Genomic DNA, 18,252 nt, shown 5'->3' with positions numbered 1-18,252 from the left:
AAAAAAAAAAAGAGTCAAGAACTGTTATTAGGGTAAAAGAAAAACCAGTAAAAAATAAAGGATGAATCAATATAAACACAAGAGGAACAAAACAGCTCAGAAATATAGAAGCAAAAGATCATTTAAAAATGAAAAAGGAAAATGTGCCAATAGCTAAAGTGAGGTCAAGGAAGACCAAGATAGAGGTTGTCTATTTTACTTCTATAGGACCTACTACAGTATCAAACACATGTGGAGAACTAATAAATATTTGTGGAATGATGGAATATATGACCAGAATCTCACTTTTTAAAAAGTTCACCTATAGATTAGAATAAGCCTAAATTTTATCTTCTCAGGAATCCTGCCTTTAAATACTCACTAGCCATGACCTAAACTTCACTTCTAAAACTTAATAAGCCTTCTGATTGCTCCTTTTGTTTTGAGTATATTTTTGAAAAATATTACTCATCTTTTCTTATGCTTTTAGTATCTCCTTTGTCTTAAAAAAGAAGTGGCAATACAAGAGGGTTGCGGGCATGGAAGAGAGTTGATAAAAGAACTGCTCATGCCTCAAATTCTGGTTACCACTGCATCTGAATTTTTCCTGAAACCAGATACCTACACTGGCCCTGAAAAGCCTGAACTGCATATTAAAGACAGTTCGATGTTTAAAAATAACCTATTTTAGATAGCTTAAGTGGTAAACAAACCAGGAGACCTTCACTAAAAAGCGTAAACAAACCTGAAACCAACCTAAAGGAATTGCCATAATAATGTATCATTTCATTTATAAAACAATGACTGTGGTACAAGTCTGAGGAGTTTAATGACAAAAAGAAAAAACTTAAATGAACACTGGGTTCAAGGGAATACAGCCATCTTAGGATGAGATACACTTCTACATATATGAAAGCAGAATGACAAGTAGGGGAGAAATAACACTTGAAATAATAGATGTGTGCGTGGAAGGAGGCAACAGAGGGTAGAAAGTTTGAATTTAAAGAGATGGGATATTACAGGAGTGAAGGAAATGTAGTAGATATGCTGGAGTGAAGTGGAGTGCTAATGAAAGAGGGACTCCACATCTCAGTAGGTCAAGGGAAAGAAAGTCTCAGCAATAAGTATCAGGAAGGATCATAGAAATCACTAAGGTTACCAGAGACTGGGAAGAAAAGAGATGAGGAGTCAAAGAGGGGGAAATAAATAAATTTATTAACACTGAACTGTATGTACACTCATAAATGGTAAGGATGGTAAAATCTGTATGTATATTTTACCTCAGTAAATAAAGTCTGAGAGTAAAGACCAGAGAGAGAGAGAGAGAATATCTATATGCTATTGTCTTATCTTAAAGCCATGTTTCATATGATAGAGTAACTACGATCAACTGTGTTATTAAACAGCATGAGCCTCAAAAGTGATATACTTTTTGATAACAAATGTACCATAAACATTCCCTCATGAAGGAAACATGAGTCAAGTTAAAAAAAAAAAAAAAAAAAGTTCACCTAATTGAAAGTGAACAAACAGTATGGTACTTCTGCAGCAGTCAAGTAACTTACCTGGTCATATCCATAAGGCCTCTGCTGGGGTGGCTGTGGTGGTCCAGGCTGTGTTGGTCTATATCCCCCATACTGTTGACCTTGTCCCTGTGGGTAGTTAGGATACTGAGGACCTGGACCACCCTGTGAAGGACCTGCAAATAATTAACATAGCAAAAACCCATATAAAAAGATAAGTCCCTAGAACTCAGGAAAGGATTTGAACTAGAGATGTTACTATATTTTTCTATCTAAACTAAAAAAGATAGTTTGGTACCTTGATTTCCTCGAACGCTTTCTGAAATAAATTTGAATGGTAATAATAAGAGTAAAAATACTGTAATGCTACTTCATTGTAACTATTGTACTATGCCCTCGTCATTACAAAATGTATTTCAAAATACATAAAAAAGACTCAGGGAGTTGTAAAGCAGGTTAACTCCACGATGGTAAGAATATTAATCAATGTATCTAGTAGAATTGACAAGTGCAAGCAAAAGGAAAAAGAGAAAGTAAGAGGCAGATTCAAAGAAAAATACTGAAATAACTTCTGAATAAAGTGGAGGAATAAATGATATTTACAACCGTATGACTCCAGATTTATATTTGCAGTCACCAAAAGTATATACTATGCATTGACATATTTATTACCACAGTATTTTAAAATAGAAACTAAAAACCTGAAAACCCACAGGTTACATGTGAAAAAACTTGATTTAAAAGTGACACTGAGAATTAATCACCTTTAATGCTTTATCCATAAAAATAATTTCAAATTCCAGAGATGGCAAGGGACTGATTTGGTTTGCTAAAGAAATATGTCTGTTTTATAAACTCTACTACTTTCCACTGTAAAGAACGCTGTAAAAAGCATAAACTGGGCCAGGCACAGTGGCTCACGCCTGTAATCCCAGCACTTTGGGGGGGCTGAAGCAGATGGATCACCCGAGGTCAGGAGTTAGAGGCCAGCCTGACCAGTATGATGAAACCCCGTCTTTATACTAAAAATACAAAAATTCGCCAGGCATGGTGGCATGTGCCTGTAATCCCAGCTACTTGGAAGGCTGAGACAGGAGAACTGCTTGAACTCGAGAGGCAGAGGTTGCAGTGAGCCAAGATCGCGCCATTGCACTTTAGCCTGGGCAACAAGAGTAAGACTCTGTCTCAAAAAAAAAAAAAAAAAAAGGATAAGCTGAAAAGCTTTGACATTTAAATGTTTTCTATCGTAGCCATTCAAATCCTGCCATAAAAACACTGACTTCAGAGAAAAGTATCAAAAGAGAACAGTAAGTTTTCAAGCTTAAATGAATTCCATCAGTCTATTATTTATTTAATTATTAATATATTCAATTATTAAAACTTTATTTCCATTAGAAATAAAGTTTTTTTTTGACAACAAGCCTATGGACAAACAAAATAGAAATTTATCTTAGGATTCCTGATGCTAACAAAACAGCATTTAACTATAATTCAAAAATTAAGATTTCACCCTCTCTTACCAATGAAGATATTTCTCTTGAATCAATGAATTTACCTGATTTAGCTGCATTACATCTGCTTTCATGCAAATGCAATAAAACCAGAAAACTGTATTTACTCAAAGTATAAGTACTAAGTAGTCACAAAATGAAAAGGCCATCTGGGAAGGGCAAGAAAGTTCCTTTGTGGGAAAAAAAAAAATCCATGGAATACTTCTAAAGTCACATCTACAATTTGGAAATCAGAACTTATCATTTTTAGAAAAATACCTGACTCCCCAATATCTGACTGAGTTTCAACACATATGTTGAGGGGGCAAGGGAATTTCAGTCTGACCGTAGTTCTAAGATTTGCTATCACAGATAGATAGAGATGCCCACAGCAACAGCAGAGCTTAAGTCAATGACTAAAAACAATAAGACATTACTTATTAGGAAAAGATGGAGTCAGTATTCTTAAGCAGCTACTTTTCTTTCAATAGAGCAATATCTAAGAAGGTTATAGTAGCCTGAGAGTGAAGATTAAAGTAACAGGCCTCATCATTCCCCACTCCCTATCTGATAAGTAAATTTTAAAGTCAGATATCCAGGTAGTAGATATTGTGAGTATATAATAAGAAAATACGGCTACACTTCTCCCAAATTCTGCATGATTCACAGCTACAATAAACTCATCCCGATGGATATGTATATTGCTATTTAGGAAATGCCAAAACATTTCCTTTATCCATTCTGAATAGATTTCGTTTGTATTCACACGCACAAAAAAAATCAATGTGTTTAAAAAAAAAATTGTATCGGCCATTAATTTTTAAAAATAAATTTGCTATTCAGATTATATACATACATTCAATAATTACCCAATCATCAGTTTTCCAAGCACATGCAAGGCTACTAGTTAGGCATGACAAATAGGTCTAAGAATTCATTTTTCTTCTTTTAAATGACTTCACACCTTACCTTTGGTCAATGAACAATCTCTAGTTTGTAGTTCTTTTTAAAAAGGTTACTAGTTTATCTAACAGCAACATTTTAAACCAACACTTTAATAGCAGACTAGGCTAAAACTGAATTTTCAAGTAATAATTATTGGATAAATAAGTACTAAATATTAAATACCCACTTCCACATTTTAAAACAATCATCACCACATTTTTTGGTGATAAAAACAAACTGTACAAAGCTTTACCGTAGCCCTGCTGCTGTCCTGGGTAACCCTGCTGCCCTGGGTACTGCTGCTGCTGTGGTGGATATCCCTGTTGTGGAGGTGGTCCCTGGTATGCATCCTGCTGTTGGCCATACTGTGAATTTCCTACAGGGTAATTAAAGAAGAGGAAAAAAACTGAGAAGTTTGCTTAATTAACTTTTTTCCCTCTAAGATGCATAGCCAACAACACAAGAACAAAATGAAATGCCATATTGATTTTTAGAAGTTAACAAAACAAAGAAAAAACTCAAACCAAACAGAAGGATTTCGGCCAAACAAACTGCAGTTAAAGCCAATTTTGCAAGGTTGAACTGCAGCATTTTCAGCGTCTCTGCCATACGAGCATTACATTTACTGGAACATCACAGTCATAAGATCATGACTATGCTAAATAAAATAAAAAAGACAAAATTAAAGACAGCTACAAGAGCACACACTAGCTACACGAGATCAGCAAGCTGTTTCCTAAAGGCACTATACTTATATTTAAAATTATACATATGTAAACACACACGAGAAAAAAAAGTTGGATTGATGGATTTATGTTTGAATAGAAAATTTCCACCGAGGAAAAAATTATCTTTAATGTTTTAGTCTTTTTATTTTTGTTAGAAATGGCAAGTCATGGTTATACATTTTAAATATTTGTAAGGAAATTATTTTGATTGTTTTGGGCTCCTTCTAACTTTCAAGACAGCCAGCAACTAGTATTCTACAAGAGCTTTGCATGGGTAGAAGTTGTCTTATGCAAGAATTTTCATTCCTGTAGAAGGGGATATATGTGTATGTGTGTGAAGGTATATAGATACCTCCTTCGTAGTAATGTTGTGAGGAATCCTCATAAGGCCTATCGTAGCCTTGTTCAGGATACGACGGTTGCTGATAACCGTAATCATTATGACCTACATCAATTCGACAAGAGACAGGAAGAAACGTTAATGGCCACTGAGTGAAAACCCTAAAAATATTTAAACTTTCAGATAAAATTGAAAAAAAAGAAAAAGAAATGGAACATAAAAAATTATTTCAATTGCATTAGCCAAGATTTACCAATGTGATTGTTTTCATATTGAGATAACGTGCAAATTGTTTTAAAAGCAAAAAGCAGTAGTTTTAGAAACATTACACTTATTGTCTTAAATCTGATAATCCTCATCGAGGGGGAAAAAAAACACCTTTATCTCCCATTAATAAAAAAAAAAAGAATAAAAGTATCTAGGTCTTTCACATGTAAATAACCTTAATTAAATCAGAATGAACAAAGGAAGCAATTATCCTATTTTGTCAAACACCTGTTCTGCTGGTCTCCAATTCCACAGCATACGCTAAAAACAATGCAAAATATAAAAGAGCTCTATAAGTTTTTCCCATGATTTCACATTCTAACATTTACTTGCGTAAAGTTAAATACCTCAAAGTATCTTCAGATGGAAAATTATATATCTTAATACTGCCATTTTGGAAACTTTTAGAAAATATTTCAAGTATCATAAATATCCATCTTCATAAAATTAAAAATGTGTTGAGTGTTAGAGTATATCTTTAGTTTTAAAGCACAATACATTTTACCTGCGAGATAACTGGACTCTAATGAAAAATAATACTCTTTAATTTTTACTAAGAAAATGTAGCAAATAACCTTTTAGTTACCCAAAATCTGAACTCAATTGTACAAAAATGCCTAATTAAGAACATAGGAATAAAGTTATAAATAAACATTATACACAGTGCTCTAGTATTCTAATGTTCCCACACCACCTCATAAATACCTACATCAAGGGTTGGCAAACTATGGCCTGCAGTCTTACTGCGGCCAGTGGCATGTTTTTGTAAACAAAGTTTTATTGGAACACAGTCATGCCCTTTCATTTCAGTATAGTGCAAAGCTGCTTTCATGCTACAGTAAGAGTTCAGTGGTTGAGACGAAGACCATATGACCCACAAAGACTAAAGAATTTATTATCTGGCCCTTTAAAGAAAAAGTTTGCCAATTCCTAATCTATATATTTACTGACATAAATATCCAGATATGTGAGAAAAGAGCCAATGTTGTTTATAAAAATTGTCAATATAAATAGAATACTCTAAATGTCAGATATAAATCAATACACACCTATGCAAAAATTATACTCTTCAAAATTAAATCCACTAATAAAATGAATTAAAGTAACCATGTTTTGCTATTTACAAAATAAAACACCTATATATTTTGAACAGAAAGATCATACTTATGACAATATAAATTTCACATTTCAAGAGAGACCCAGGATCAAAATAACAATGTCAAATTTAACTCTTTAAAATATAATTAAAAATAAAAAAATAAAAGTCATTTATTTTCAGCAGACTTAACACACATAATTTAACAAAGTAGATTTCACCTCTTTAAAATATGTATAGTCTACTACAACCATACTAAAGCTTTTAATTAAAAAACTTAATACCATTTATTTTGTTTTGTTTGTGAAAAGAAAACAAAAAAAATCGACATTCTGAATAATGCAGGGCAAGAAAATCTGAGAATAAAGTTTCCTAACCAGAATTATCCATACATATAATCACTATCACTAATAAACATTTATTGTATGTAATATTTAATAGGTGAGTATTTGCTCTGTGTGTACAGTCAGAGCCTCTGCAGTAAAAACCAATGTCCTTAAGTACAAATGTACCTTTATGCTTCATGTATTAACAAAAAATGACAGGTAAGGTTTTTTTTCAAATATACTAAACTGTATTTTCTCGCAAGCTGACATGGGCTGCTGGTCAATGGCTGCTAATACTTTAGCTTTAAGTTTCTTAGTTTCTCTGTTCAGTAATTCATATTTACATCAAAGGAGCATATATATATATATATATATATATATATATATATAAATCTTTTGGTAAATCCTAACAACTCATCATTTTGCAATGTATTTTTGAATTATTTTTTCTTCTACATTGTATTATAAAATTTTCAAGCATACAGAAAAACTGACAAAACTGTACTGTGAAAACCTACTTGTATGCTTAGATTACTAGTGTTCAAATTTTCCTACAGTACACTGCATCTTACCAATTTTTCCACAAGCCACCATCTACAAAAAACAAAACAAAAAACCCTAACTAAAAATCTTACTTCCAAATGCCTTTCCCATTCTACTTAATCTCTATATGGCCACATTACGGATATAATTTAGTGTCCCAAATTTTCCTCAAAGACAAGCACTAATGTAAACCATAGTTTGTTACGAAGTACGCAACATTAATTAAAATGATGAGACCTGGAAAAATAACTCAAGAACTATATTCTCTATGTATCTGTACAATGAATAAAAGTCAACTAATGGGTAAACTTTATGGCAAGTGAATTTTATCTTAAACCTCTTATTAAAAAAGAGAAAATCAATAAACATAGGCTTTGGCTGAAATCAAACAACCCTAAAAATATAAAAGGATCCTCTTTTATAAAAGGATTCCAATGACAGATTGTGATTCCTGATGGTACTAATGGAATAGCTACAAAAAATATGCTTTTAATTAGATTATAAACTAATGCTATCATTGGTATTTTAGAGTACTGAAATGTTTCTAAATTTAGAAGAAACAAATTGTTAGTTCCTTCATCCTCATTAAAACGTTTTCTATAACTCCCTACATTAATATTCGACAGGGACAGAAAGTGGGAAAGTTAACATCAGGAAAGATTACCATCAGGGTAATATTGCTGGTTCATGCCTTCTGGAGGACCTTGTCCACCATGACTGTATTGGTCCCCATAATAGTCTTCCTGGCCTGAGTACTGCTGTGGTGGGCCTGAAAAAATACAACCAGTCAAGATACAAATAATGTGTTCTCTATGTTATCAAAGATTTTCTAATTTGATATTATGAAAGATTATTTCTCAGCTATAGATTCCCCTCTCATGATGTGGCATTTCAGATACTTTTAGCTATTCATATACATACGCATACACATACACATACACACAGAGCAGCTTCACTATACCACATTTACTAAAATCAATGTTAAGATCATACAAGCAGTATCAAAAAATACCAACTCAGAAAAACAAATGCTAACTTCTTAAAAATAGGTTCAAATTGGTAGCAAATTAATTTCCTTTTTAGTTTGATGCTACAGTGCTTTTAAGTAAAATTGGGTTTATTCATGACTCTATATTTACTAACTTTTCAAAAACAAAACAGTATTTTCTCTTGTGAATTAATGAGCGCTTGACATAAAATTTTATGATGTAACCTTTTCTCAGAAAATAATAGATAAAAGAAAGCTGTGTATAAGGACTTCCTATCTACTTTGTGGCCCCTTTGTACCTACTAGAACCCTACCTTTCATTAACAAAAAAAAAAAAGGAACAAAAAGCCCTGACTTTGTCTAGATTAAAAGGTCATTAAAATTTAAAGCCTTTCAATTACATTAGGTAGCAAAGTTTCCAAATGGAATCTTACCCTGTTGAGGAGGTCTATAGGGAGGAATCTGTCTCTGACCCATCATATGATTGCCTTGGTTAACTTGACCCATCATTCCCATAGGTGGCTGCTGTCCTTGGTAATGCTGTCCACCTCCCTGTGGCATACTGTATTGCTGAGAAGGAGGCTGCTGATGCATCATTGGACCTGAAACAAGACACAACATTATATACATAATTTTTTGTATATAACTTTAACCTCTCAAGAGAAATAAGATACTCTTTTATTATCATATGGGCCCCAAAATATGTAATTAAATGCAGTAAAAACTGATTTCAAATAATAAAAACTAGATTTTGAATTAAAACTCACATGCCTAAAATAATCTGCAAACAAAGAAAATAACCAATCCATGGTGATTAACTTGAAATCCACTGGAAGATGATTCTTTTTTTTTTTTTGAGCCAGGCTGGAGTGCAGTGGCGTGATCTCGGCTCACTGCAACCTCTGGCACCCTGGTTCAAGCAATTCTCCTGCCTCAGCCTCCCAAGTAGCTGGGACTACAGGTGTGCGCCACCATGCTCAGCTAACTTTTCTATTTTTTTAGTAGAGATGGGGTTTCACCATGTTGGCCAGGATGGTCTCGATCTCTTGACCTCGGGATTCACCCGCGTCGGCGTGAGCCACCGTGCCTGGCCTGGAAGATGATTCTTAGTCATTTTTTAAAACAAAATGGATACAATATATGAACACCCTGAATGTATTTTCCATTACATACTATCTAATATTTATCTATACCATCTTTCTTGAGAAGGTATCATCAGCATTATGCTACATTGAAAAATACACCAAAATTAACTTTACAAAAATCACACAGCAAATCAGTGGTCAAACCAAGGGAAGGAAACCAAATCTCTAGATTTTTACTTTGTTCTCTTTTTCTATACTCACTCATTATACAATGGTAGACAGGTAAACCATACAAACACTTAACAATTTCACGAGCTTTAATTTTAGGACAAAATCTTAAAGAGCAGAATTCTATCAGTAGAATTTCATAAGCTTTAATTTTAGGATAAAATCTTAAAGAGTCTTTTTTCCCGTTTGCAACTACAAGATTTATAACCTAAAAAGATCTCCTTGAAATCAAATGGCTATAGTGCTTAATATGTTAAAAGACACATACATTACATAAAGACTCTCAAACCCCTAAAAATACCTAAACAGAGACATGCAACAAGCTGTAGGCTAAGAAATCTGAACTACAGAGTTTCCAAAGTGAGCAATACTGAGGTAGCCAAACTACCACTGATATTGTACCACACTGGCAACAGTAAAAATATATCACACAAAACAATTACCAATGGCCATAAAGTCCCACGTTGCCATCTAACAAAGCAGCTTCTTAGAGGTTTACCGGGCCAAGTTATGGTATGGGGAACTCATCATTTTGCCATTATCAACATTACTGTCTCAGAAGTATGGATGAGTCCTTTCCCAATTTGCTGCTTATAAGTTACATACTCCTCCTTGCGTTGACTTGGAGAAAATTTAAGTACAAAAGGTGAGATACTTGAGAGCCTAGAAAGATTTCACAGGCCAAACTTCTCAAATGAGCCAAAAGTTCACTATCTAATTACTTAAATAATTAAAACCAAAACAAGTCCACCTCTTGAAACATATTACTGACCTATAACAGCAGCAATGATGTAAGCAGTAAGACTTCACATTTCCAATCTGAAGAACTGTTTTATCTGAGGGACTTCTTTATCAGAGCTGTTTTTCTCCTATTTACCTTCTGTGCTTTGTTCTTTTTGCCCTTCTCTCCAATTTTATTATTATAAATGTGAATGTAAGCCTCTCAAAAACTCTGGGACCTTTTTTTCAACAAGGAAAATACACTCTTAGTAGAGACAAAGTGGCTGGGTGAAAGTAGAGGCAAAGAGAACTTATTATCAAATGTACTCTGCACTGCCAATTACACGCTTTCACCGTCATTTCGTATAAACTCCTAACAACTATCAGAGGTAAGAACCCTAATTCTCAATTTTTAGCCGAGGAATCTAAAAATCAAGATTACACAGCTCATAGATACAAACTAAGAAGAAGACAAACCTCAAATTTGATTTCGAAGCGTATGTTTGCTCTATTTTTTATTGCCTCATTTAAAAATAAGCTGTAACAAATTCTGTACGCCAGGAACAGTGACTAACACCTGTAAAGGACTTTGAGAGGCCAAGGTGGATGGATCACCTCAGGTCAGGAGTTTGAGACCAGCCTGACCAACATGGTGAAACCCCGTCTCTACTAAAAATACAAAAATTAGCCAGGCATGATGGTGCATGCCTGTAATCCCAGCTATCTGGGAGGTTGAGGCAGGAAAATCGCTTGAACCCAGGAGGCAGAGGTTGTAGTGAGCTGAGATCACATCATTGCACTCTGGCTTGGCTGATAAGAGTAAAACTCTCTGGCTCAAAATAAAAACAAACAAACAAAAACACCAAATTCTGTAGTTCAGAAGCAAATTTTGCAATAAAATAAGTTCCAAAACACTAACTAGGTTTAATAGTAGTTACAACTTTCAAATATATGTTGTGTATACTGAACTATTAAACACTAACATTCATAATTTAATAGGTAACCTGATTGGACACTTACGTAATTCATTTTCAGTAAATGAAGGTTTTGCCTTTTCTTCTCCAACACTGTCTAAAGACCTCTTGTCTTAACAGAAGGTAACTATATAACTAAAACCTATAATTTTTATTAGAACCAAAATTAACAAGAAAGCAAAACCTAAGTAGCCAAAAGGAAAAAAAAATCCAAAAGGATACATAATAACAAAACACTAAACCTTGCTCTAAAGGAGAGCAAAGTAATTGTTGCTTAAGCCCTAGATAGGAAAGACCATGCCATTTGTGCTTTATCTTTTGGGACTGTCAGCAGTTCCAATCCCAAAGAGCTCAATTACTACCCTTCTTTTACTCTGCCACTTCTCTCCCTCAAAGGATCCCAACATCATTCAGGATTAAGCCTAAAACCAGAGAGAGAATGGAGTCAGCTAATACTGCTAAACCACAGTACGATTTGCCATTTTCCTTGAAACCTTATCCATTAAAGAAAAAAAGAGAATTATGACTTTATGACTTAAATTGTTTAGGAAGTATACTATTTTCCTTTTTAGATAATGAAATATGCTACACTGGCAACGTACATTATCTCTTGAGATACTAATGAAGCTAAGAGAAGTAAACTCAAAAGATTACCCTAAAATATGTTCTAATAATTTGTACTGCAGAGTGAAATAACATTATAAAATGGTCTTTTATAACCATTTTCTGCAAACAATGGATCACACATTACTACAGGCTTTAAGGTTATTCTTCAGCTTTTACATAAATTATTTTGATGTTAAGATGCACTACAAAGTGTGATAATACATATGCAAAGACCCTACTGATGTTTTAATTACCTAGAATATATTTTTGCCAAGTGTTTTGCAAGGACATGTAACATATACTCATCATTAGCACATTATATCTTCCCATTTTGAGTTCTATATTCTAACAAGTATTCTATGAAAACAACATCCTTATTTTAAACACATGTAAGGTCCTACCAAATTACCATATTTTATAATACTGGAATTCTTTGCTCCAATGAGATGGTTAATACTTAATTTTATCTTAAGTCAGTGGTCAAAAAAAAATTTTTTTTTTTGAGTAAGTCAAGGATCAAATTTATTGAGTACCTATTATGTACAATGCCCCAGGCTAGGAGTCATGGTGATATGGAGATGTAATGAGTACTGTCATGTCTGAATCAGGTAGACTGAAAAGAACAATTTTTAAAGACTCAACTATAAAGAAAACATTGTTTTAATCTGTCAAGAATTCTGAATGATACAATTTTACAAATATTCTATATACATAAAACATTTACACATATACGCACGTATTTCACATCTTCAGATGTAAACCAATACAATAAAATTTTATAAAAATTGTATCATGAATCTAAGGAATTATTTTAAATAATATGGTTTAAAATGATAGATAACATTTAATGAACTCTTACTATAAGGCAGGCACTAAGCTAATAGCTTTACCTGTATTATTTATCTTCCCCAAAGTCCTATGAAATGGGTAGTATTATCAACTTCATTTCACAGACAACAACACTTAAGGCTCACAAACATTAAGGATCTTACCCAAAGCTGTACTGTTACGAAAGGCTCTAAAGTCACAAAGCTACTAAAGGGTCCAAAGCCCATGCTCTTATTCACTATGTGTATTTCCTCTCCAAATTCAAATCATACTTTTCCCATGCCACTATCTCCCAAGAAAACAGCTCTGTATAATACACCTCTATCACCATAATATGAAAATCTTACAATACAAGAAATTGCTTCACTCCACCTGCATTTTATAAGCAACTCCATAGATAATACCCTGCTCAGGCTTATTTTCCACATACATATTCCATCATTTATTATTCATATTTTACTATTTGGTCCTTAACCATTTAATCTCAAACTAACCCATTTATAGCTCTTATTCGGAGGTATTGCTAATATTTATTTGCAAGAATCCCTGTATTCCAACAAACTCAATTAGCTTACTATATGCTTAAACAGCTGCATTTTAAATGAATAGAATTCTTTACTTACCTAAATTATACACCTGTCCACATCAAGAATTTTAAGAAGTTAATAAGCTATTTAAATATATTATCAAGGATGAAAGAACAAGAGATCAAGGAAGAAAATGTAGGATGACTATCCCAACTCAGTAAGGTCACTGCAGCCAAGCACAAATTTAGCTGAGTTTCCCAGCAAACAATGAGAAAATGGAACCATGATTCTAGACAGTAAAGAGAATAACAGCTCATTAAGAGATTAAAATCTTTCATAACATCAAAACTTTAGAAACAGATCATAGAAGTTTTAAAAGGTATTAAAAATAATACCAAACAATTTTGTTATTGTCAAGTTTGTTTCTTTGGTGACACAGACCATCTTCACACGCAGTTATTCACACTAACCATTTCTTCAAGCTTGTTATTCTCAACTGTGGGCAAGTTTGTCCCTCGGGGAACATTGGTATAGCAAGAGAATACACATCTAGCTAACAGTCAACAAACAGGAGAAGCAGTGAACAGAAGAAGACACAGTTCTTGATCTCACAGACCTCAGACTCTAAAGAAAAACAATCAAACACATATATATATATTTTTAATTATGTAATTATTAGTATTGCTTAAAGGATTCTAAGTACGGGTTACTATACTTAAGTGGATTTGCCTAATAATTTAAAATATAGGGAAGAGTGGTTTTATTTTATGCTTTATGCTTTTTATACTTTTTCAATTTTTTTTTTCTTGATACAGAGTCTCCCTCTGTCACCCAGGGTGGGGTACAGTGTTACAATCTCAGCTAACTGCAACCTCCACCTCCCAGATTCAAGCAATTCTCCTGCCTCAGCTTCCCAAGAAGCTGGGACTATACAGGCACACACCACCACGTCCAACTAATTTTTGTACTTTTAGTAGAGATGGGCTTTCACTATGTTGGCCAGGTTGATTTCAAACTCCTGACCTCAGGTGATCCACCCATCTCGCCCTCCCAAGGTGCTGGGATTACAGGCACGAGCCACCACACAGGGCCAAGATTTTTCAAATTTAACATTATTTTAATAATCAGAAAAATTTACAGATTACTAAAATCAGAAAAGTTTAGTAAATTTACTAAATTGGGATTTCCTGTAGCTCCTCATCCTGGATGAGGGGAGTTCTGGGTCACGCAGGGGATAAGGGATCGAGATTGGAGACTGAGATCAATCACATGGGCAAGTGATCAATCAAATCTACATAATGCAGATCCAATAAAAACTGTGAACACTGAGGCTCAGGGAAACTCCCCTGGTCAGCAATATACCCTGTGCATATCATCACACATCTGTGAAAAAAGTGCAACATATTTTGACTGTTCAAGGAGAGGACAATATAAACTTTGCATTTGTCCTCCACATCTGTGAGCAAATCCACTCTACCATCAAAATATATGGTAAATATCCCAAAACTAACTACTTCTGATTACCTCCATAGCTATCATACTATTTAAAGCCACCATCATCTCTTACTTAAATACAACAAGAGCCTTTTAGCAGGTCTCCTATTTCACCCTTGCCCAATTGTAGCCTATTTTCTATATATCTGACAAAGGCATATTTTTAAAAACAAGAACCATATATTCAGATCATGTTATTTCAGTGCTCAAAATTTTCCAGCAGTATATCTCCTTCCACAGAATAAAATCTAAAATCCATATGGACTATAGTACAAAGACTCTCAAGGCCTAGATTTCAACTATCTCTTGGACCTTATTTCTTATGATATCCTGCCTTCACTCACTCACTCAGCTCCAGTTTGACAGGTCTCCTTGCTATACCTCAAACACATCATGTATGCTCCAGTGCATACTTGCCATTCCATTTGCCTGTGCAACACTCTTTTTCTAGGTATCTGCTCACTACCCTAAAATGGCATGCATCCTCATTTTTCTTTTTCCCCTTTGCATATTTCTGTTCATAACACTTATCATTATCTGATATATTTGTATCTGAGTCTTTAAGATAAATGGGGAGTTTTTAACCTTATAACATTTATGTAATTAGAAACTTAGTATCATTTCTCAAAGTGTCTATAAAACCTCACGGTCGTCCCTTTGCATAGTTATATCAGACCATATCAATGACCATGAAAGCTAAAATCATGCAAAATGATCTTAATAATCAGTAGGGGAAAAAAAATTAATTATTTAATTCACCTTAATTTTAAACACTAAAAACATTGAGAATTGGCCAGGTACAGTGGCTCACACCTGTAATCCCAGTGCTTTGGGAGGCTGACGTGGGCGAATCACTTGAGGTCAGAAGTTCAAGACCAGCCTGAGCAACACAGTAAAACCCCATCTCTACTAAAAATACAAAAACTTGCTGGACATGCTGGCATGTGCCTCTTAATCCCAGCTATTTGGAAAGCTGAGGCAGGAGAATCAAAACATTTGAACCTGGGAGGCAGAGGTTGCAGTAAGCCAAGACTGCACCACTGCACTCCAGCCTGAGCAATAAAACAAGACCAACACTTTGTCTCAAGAAAAAAAAAAAAAGAGACATTGAGAATTAAAGTGTTTCACGTCTCTGTAAAAATCCTATCAAGAGTAATTTGAAAAGTGGTTCCCTTTTCCTAATGGTATATATGACCATTTAGAGTGAGTCTCTTTTCCACAGCTTAGCAAATTGCCATACTCCTTTCTAAGTTTGGATCAGCATCCAACATTTTAACCTGTACTTTCAATGTTGTAAAATATCTCCAAGAATTTCTTTAATGTGAAATATTTTGCCAGTCTTGCTTCGTCTGGGACATCTTCATCCTTTTCATCACAACTACTTTTCTCATTTATACCAATGAGTTCACCTTCATTAAGCACCTGCAGTGCATATCTAGATTCTCAAATGGCAGCAGTGTCAACATTCCCACGGTCAGCAATTTCTTCAGTAACTCCATTTACAATGAATTTGGATTTCATTTCCAGCATTATCATTTTTCATTTTGTTGGTGCGCTTTTATCTTTGTTGGCCAAGTCCCTCTTTCAATTATCCAGGTTTGTAAAATGTCATATAGGTTTACTGCTGGGAGCCAAGGAAGTAACACAACAACAAGCTTTGCTGTATGTGCATGAACTAACTGACAGATGCACAGTGACCAATCACTGACAGAATCTAAAAGTAACATCCATCACTTATCACGACAGGCATCTGTTATTTATGCGGTAATTTGCAGACTTAAGAGATGGCAGCTAAGTTCGTACTTCATACAATTACTCTTAATGTACCATGGTAACTGAAATTCGAATGGTTGTGTTGAGGGAAGAGGTGTTATTTAACTTAACTGTGGTAATTGAAATTCATGCATACTGAAATCGCATACAGCAAGGCCTGCCTGTGTTTCTATAGGATTGTTTCTTCATGCATAAAATGATAATAACAGTACCTACTACACCTCAAGGATGTGAGAATTAAAGATATGCAAAGCATTTTGATATACTGCCTGGCACTAACAGGTACTCACTGAATATTAAATCTTATTTTTGATAAGCAATATGCCAAAAATTGAAAGAAAAGAAGACTTTCACGGTAACATACTCAGGTTAATTGAAATCAAATCAGTTTCTTTACTATAGAACTTCTCAGGCCTTTTAATACTCTAAAAAGCATGCTGAACCTTCCGAACTATTTACAGTAATTAATCTATCAATACCATAATTTAGCAAATGTTGGGCCGAAGTTCTGATATAACTGGGAAATAATTACATTTTTTCATTAATATTACCATTTCAGAATCCTACCACTAAAACAATTTTTAAAAAAGTTAAATTCCTAACTCTTAAAACTAACAAAATGTTTTCACATGTGAAATTCACATAAAGTAAACAGATAATCTATAAACAACTCCCTCAATAACAGACAAACCACAGAATATATAACATGAACAGGCAATTCATAGAAAACATACAAACATGCAAATAGCAAATAAACATACAAAGTGATGCAACTTCACCAATAATTGAAGAAATACAAATTGAGTTTATATTTTTCCCCATACAGCAAAGATTAGGAAGATTGAGTGTCACTGGGTATGCAGTAAAATAATCATTTTTATACACTGTAGGAATGTGAATGTGACCTCATTTAACCTTTTTCTGAAAACAATTTGGCAATGTTTCTCAAATATTTTCAGTATTCATATATTTTATCTTAACACTTCTATTTCTAGAATTTACCCTACAAAAATTACTTTCTTTACTACAGCTTACTGTCTTGTACAAGGAATCAAAGACACAGGTACAAAGACATTTGTTCCAGAAGGATTTGTAACAGTAAAAGACTAGAAACACCTATCAAAAGTGAATATGGCTTTGTTGTATTATAGTACATCCATATAAACAACACTGTCATTTAAAAAATGAGATACATCTCTATATACCAATAGCAGAGGTACAAGGAAATAAACTACCATGTAAAAATACATATGAAAAAACATGCTAGACTTATCTCAAGAACCCTCTTTTGGTCTATCTCTTAATTGTATTGCATAGTAGTAAGATAATAAGAGACAACACTCTCAACTGTGATAACACATACTCTTTGTCCTTCATACTTACATAATGAATGTGAACAGTTTAGGTACTAAAAGAAAATGTCCTCCTATAATCATGTTAAGCCTCTGGATCAGTCTAACCGAAGCGTACACTGACAGAAAGCACAGTGTTTTAAAGATATTGTCATTTGCCAGTTACAGTGGCTCACACCTGTAATCCCTGCACTTTGGGAGGCCAAGGCAGGTAGATCACTAGGTCAAGAGATTGAGATCATCCTGGCCAACATGGTGAAATCCTGTTTCTACTAAAAACACAGAAATTAGCTGGGCATGGTGGCATGTGCCTGTAGTCCCAGTTACTCGGGAAGCTGAGGCAGGAGAATCGCTTAAACCCAGGAAGCAGAGCTGCAGTGAGCTGAGATGATGCCACTGCACTCCAGCCTGGCAACAGAGGGAGACTCCGTCTCAAAAAA

At 34.2% G+C, this 18,252-nt stretch overlaps 1 protein-coding gene across 3 annotated transcripts in view; it reads right to left on the bottom strand.

Annotated features, from left to right (window-relative positions):
• SS18 (SS18 subunit of BAF chromatin remodeling complex) overlaps positions 1 to 18,252 on the bottom strand; it is a 69,225-nt gene that overhangs the window by 13,242 nt on the left and 37,731 nt on the right. For 2 of the 3 annotated variants that reach the window (XM_037727921.1, XM_017498290.2), the window contains exons 6-10: positions 8,660 to 8,827; positions 7,902 to 8,006; positions 5,018 to 5,110; positions 4,191 to 4,313; positions 1,545 to 1,678 (exon numbers count right to left, since the gene is read on the bottom strand). In XM_037727921.1, coding sequence (XP_037583849.1) covers positions 1,545 to 1,678; positions 4,191 to 4,313; positions 5,018 to 5,110; positions 7,902 to 8,006; positions 8,660 to 8,827 — 623 coding nt within the window. The remainder of the gene's footprint in view (positions 1 to 1,544; positions 1,679 to 4,190; positions 4,314 to 5,017; positions 5,111 to 7,901; positions 8,007 to 8,659; positions 8,828 to 18,252) is intronic. The other variant, XM_017498310.2, reaches the window with a different exon arrangement.

The sequence above is a fragment of the Cebus imitator genome, unplaced genomic scaffold (genome assembly GCF_001604975.1).
Source record: "Cebus imitator isolate Cc_AM_T3 unplaced genomic scaffold, Cebus_imitator-1.0 Scaffold12, whole genome shotgun sequence".
NCBI lineage: Eukaryota > Metazoa > Chordata > Mammalia > Primates > Cebidae > Cebus > Cebus imitator.
The sequence above is the reverse complement of the archived record's forward strand: the minus strand, read 5'-3'. Positions and strand labels throughout refer to the sequence as shown.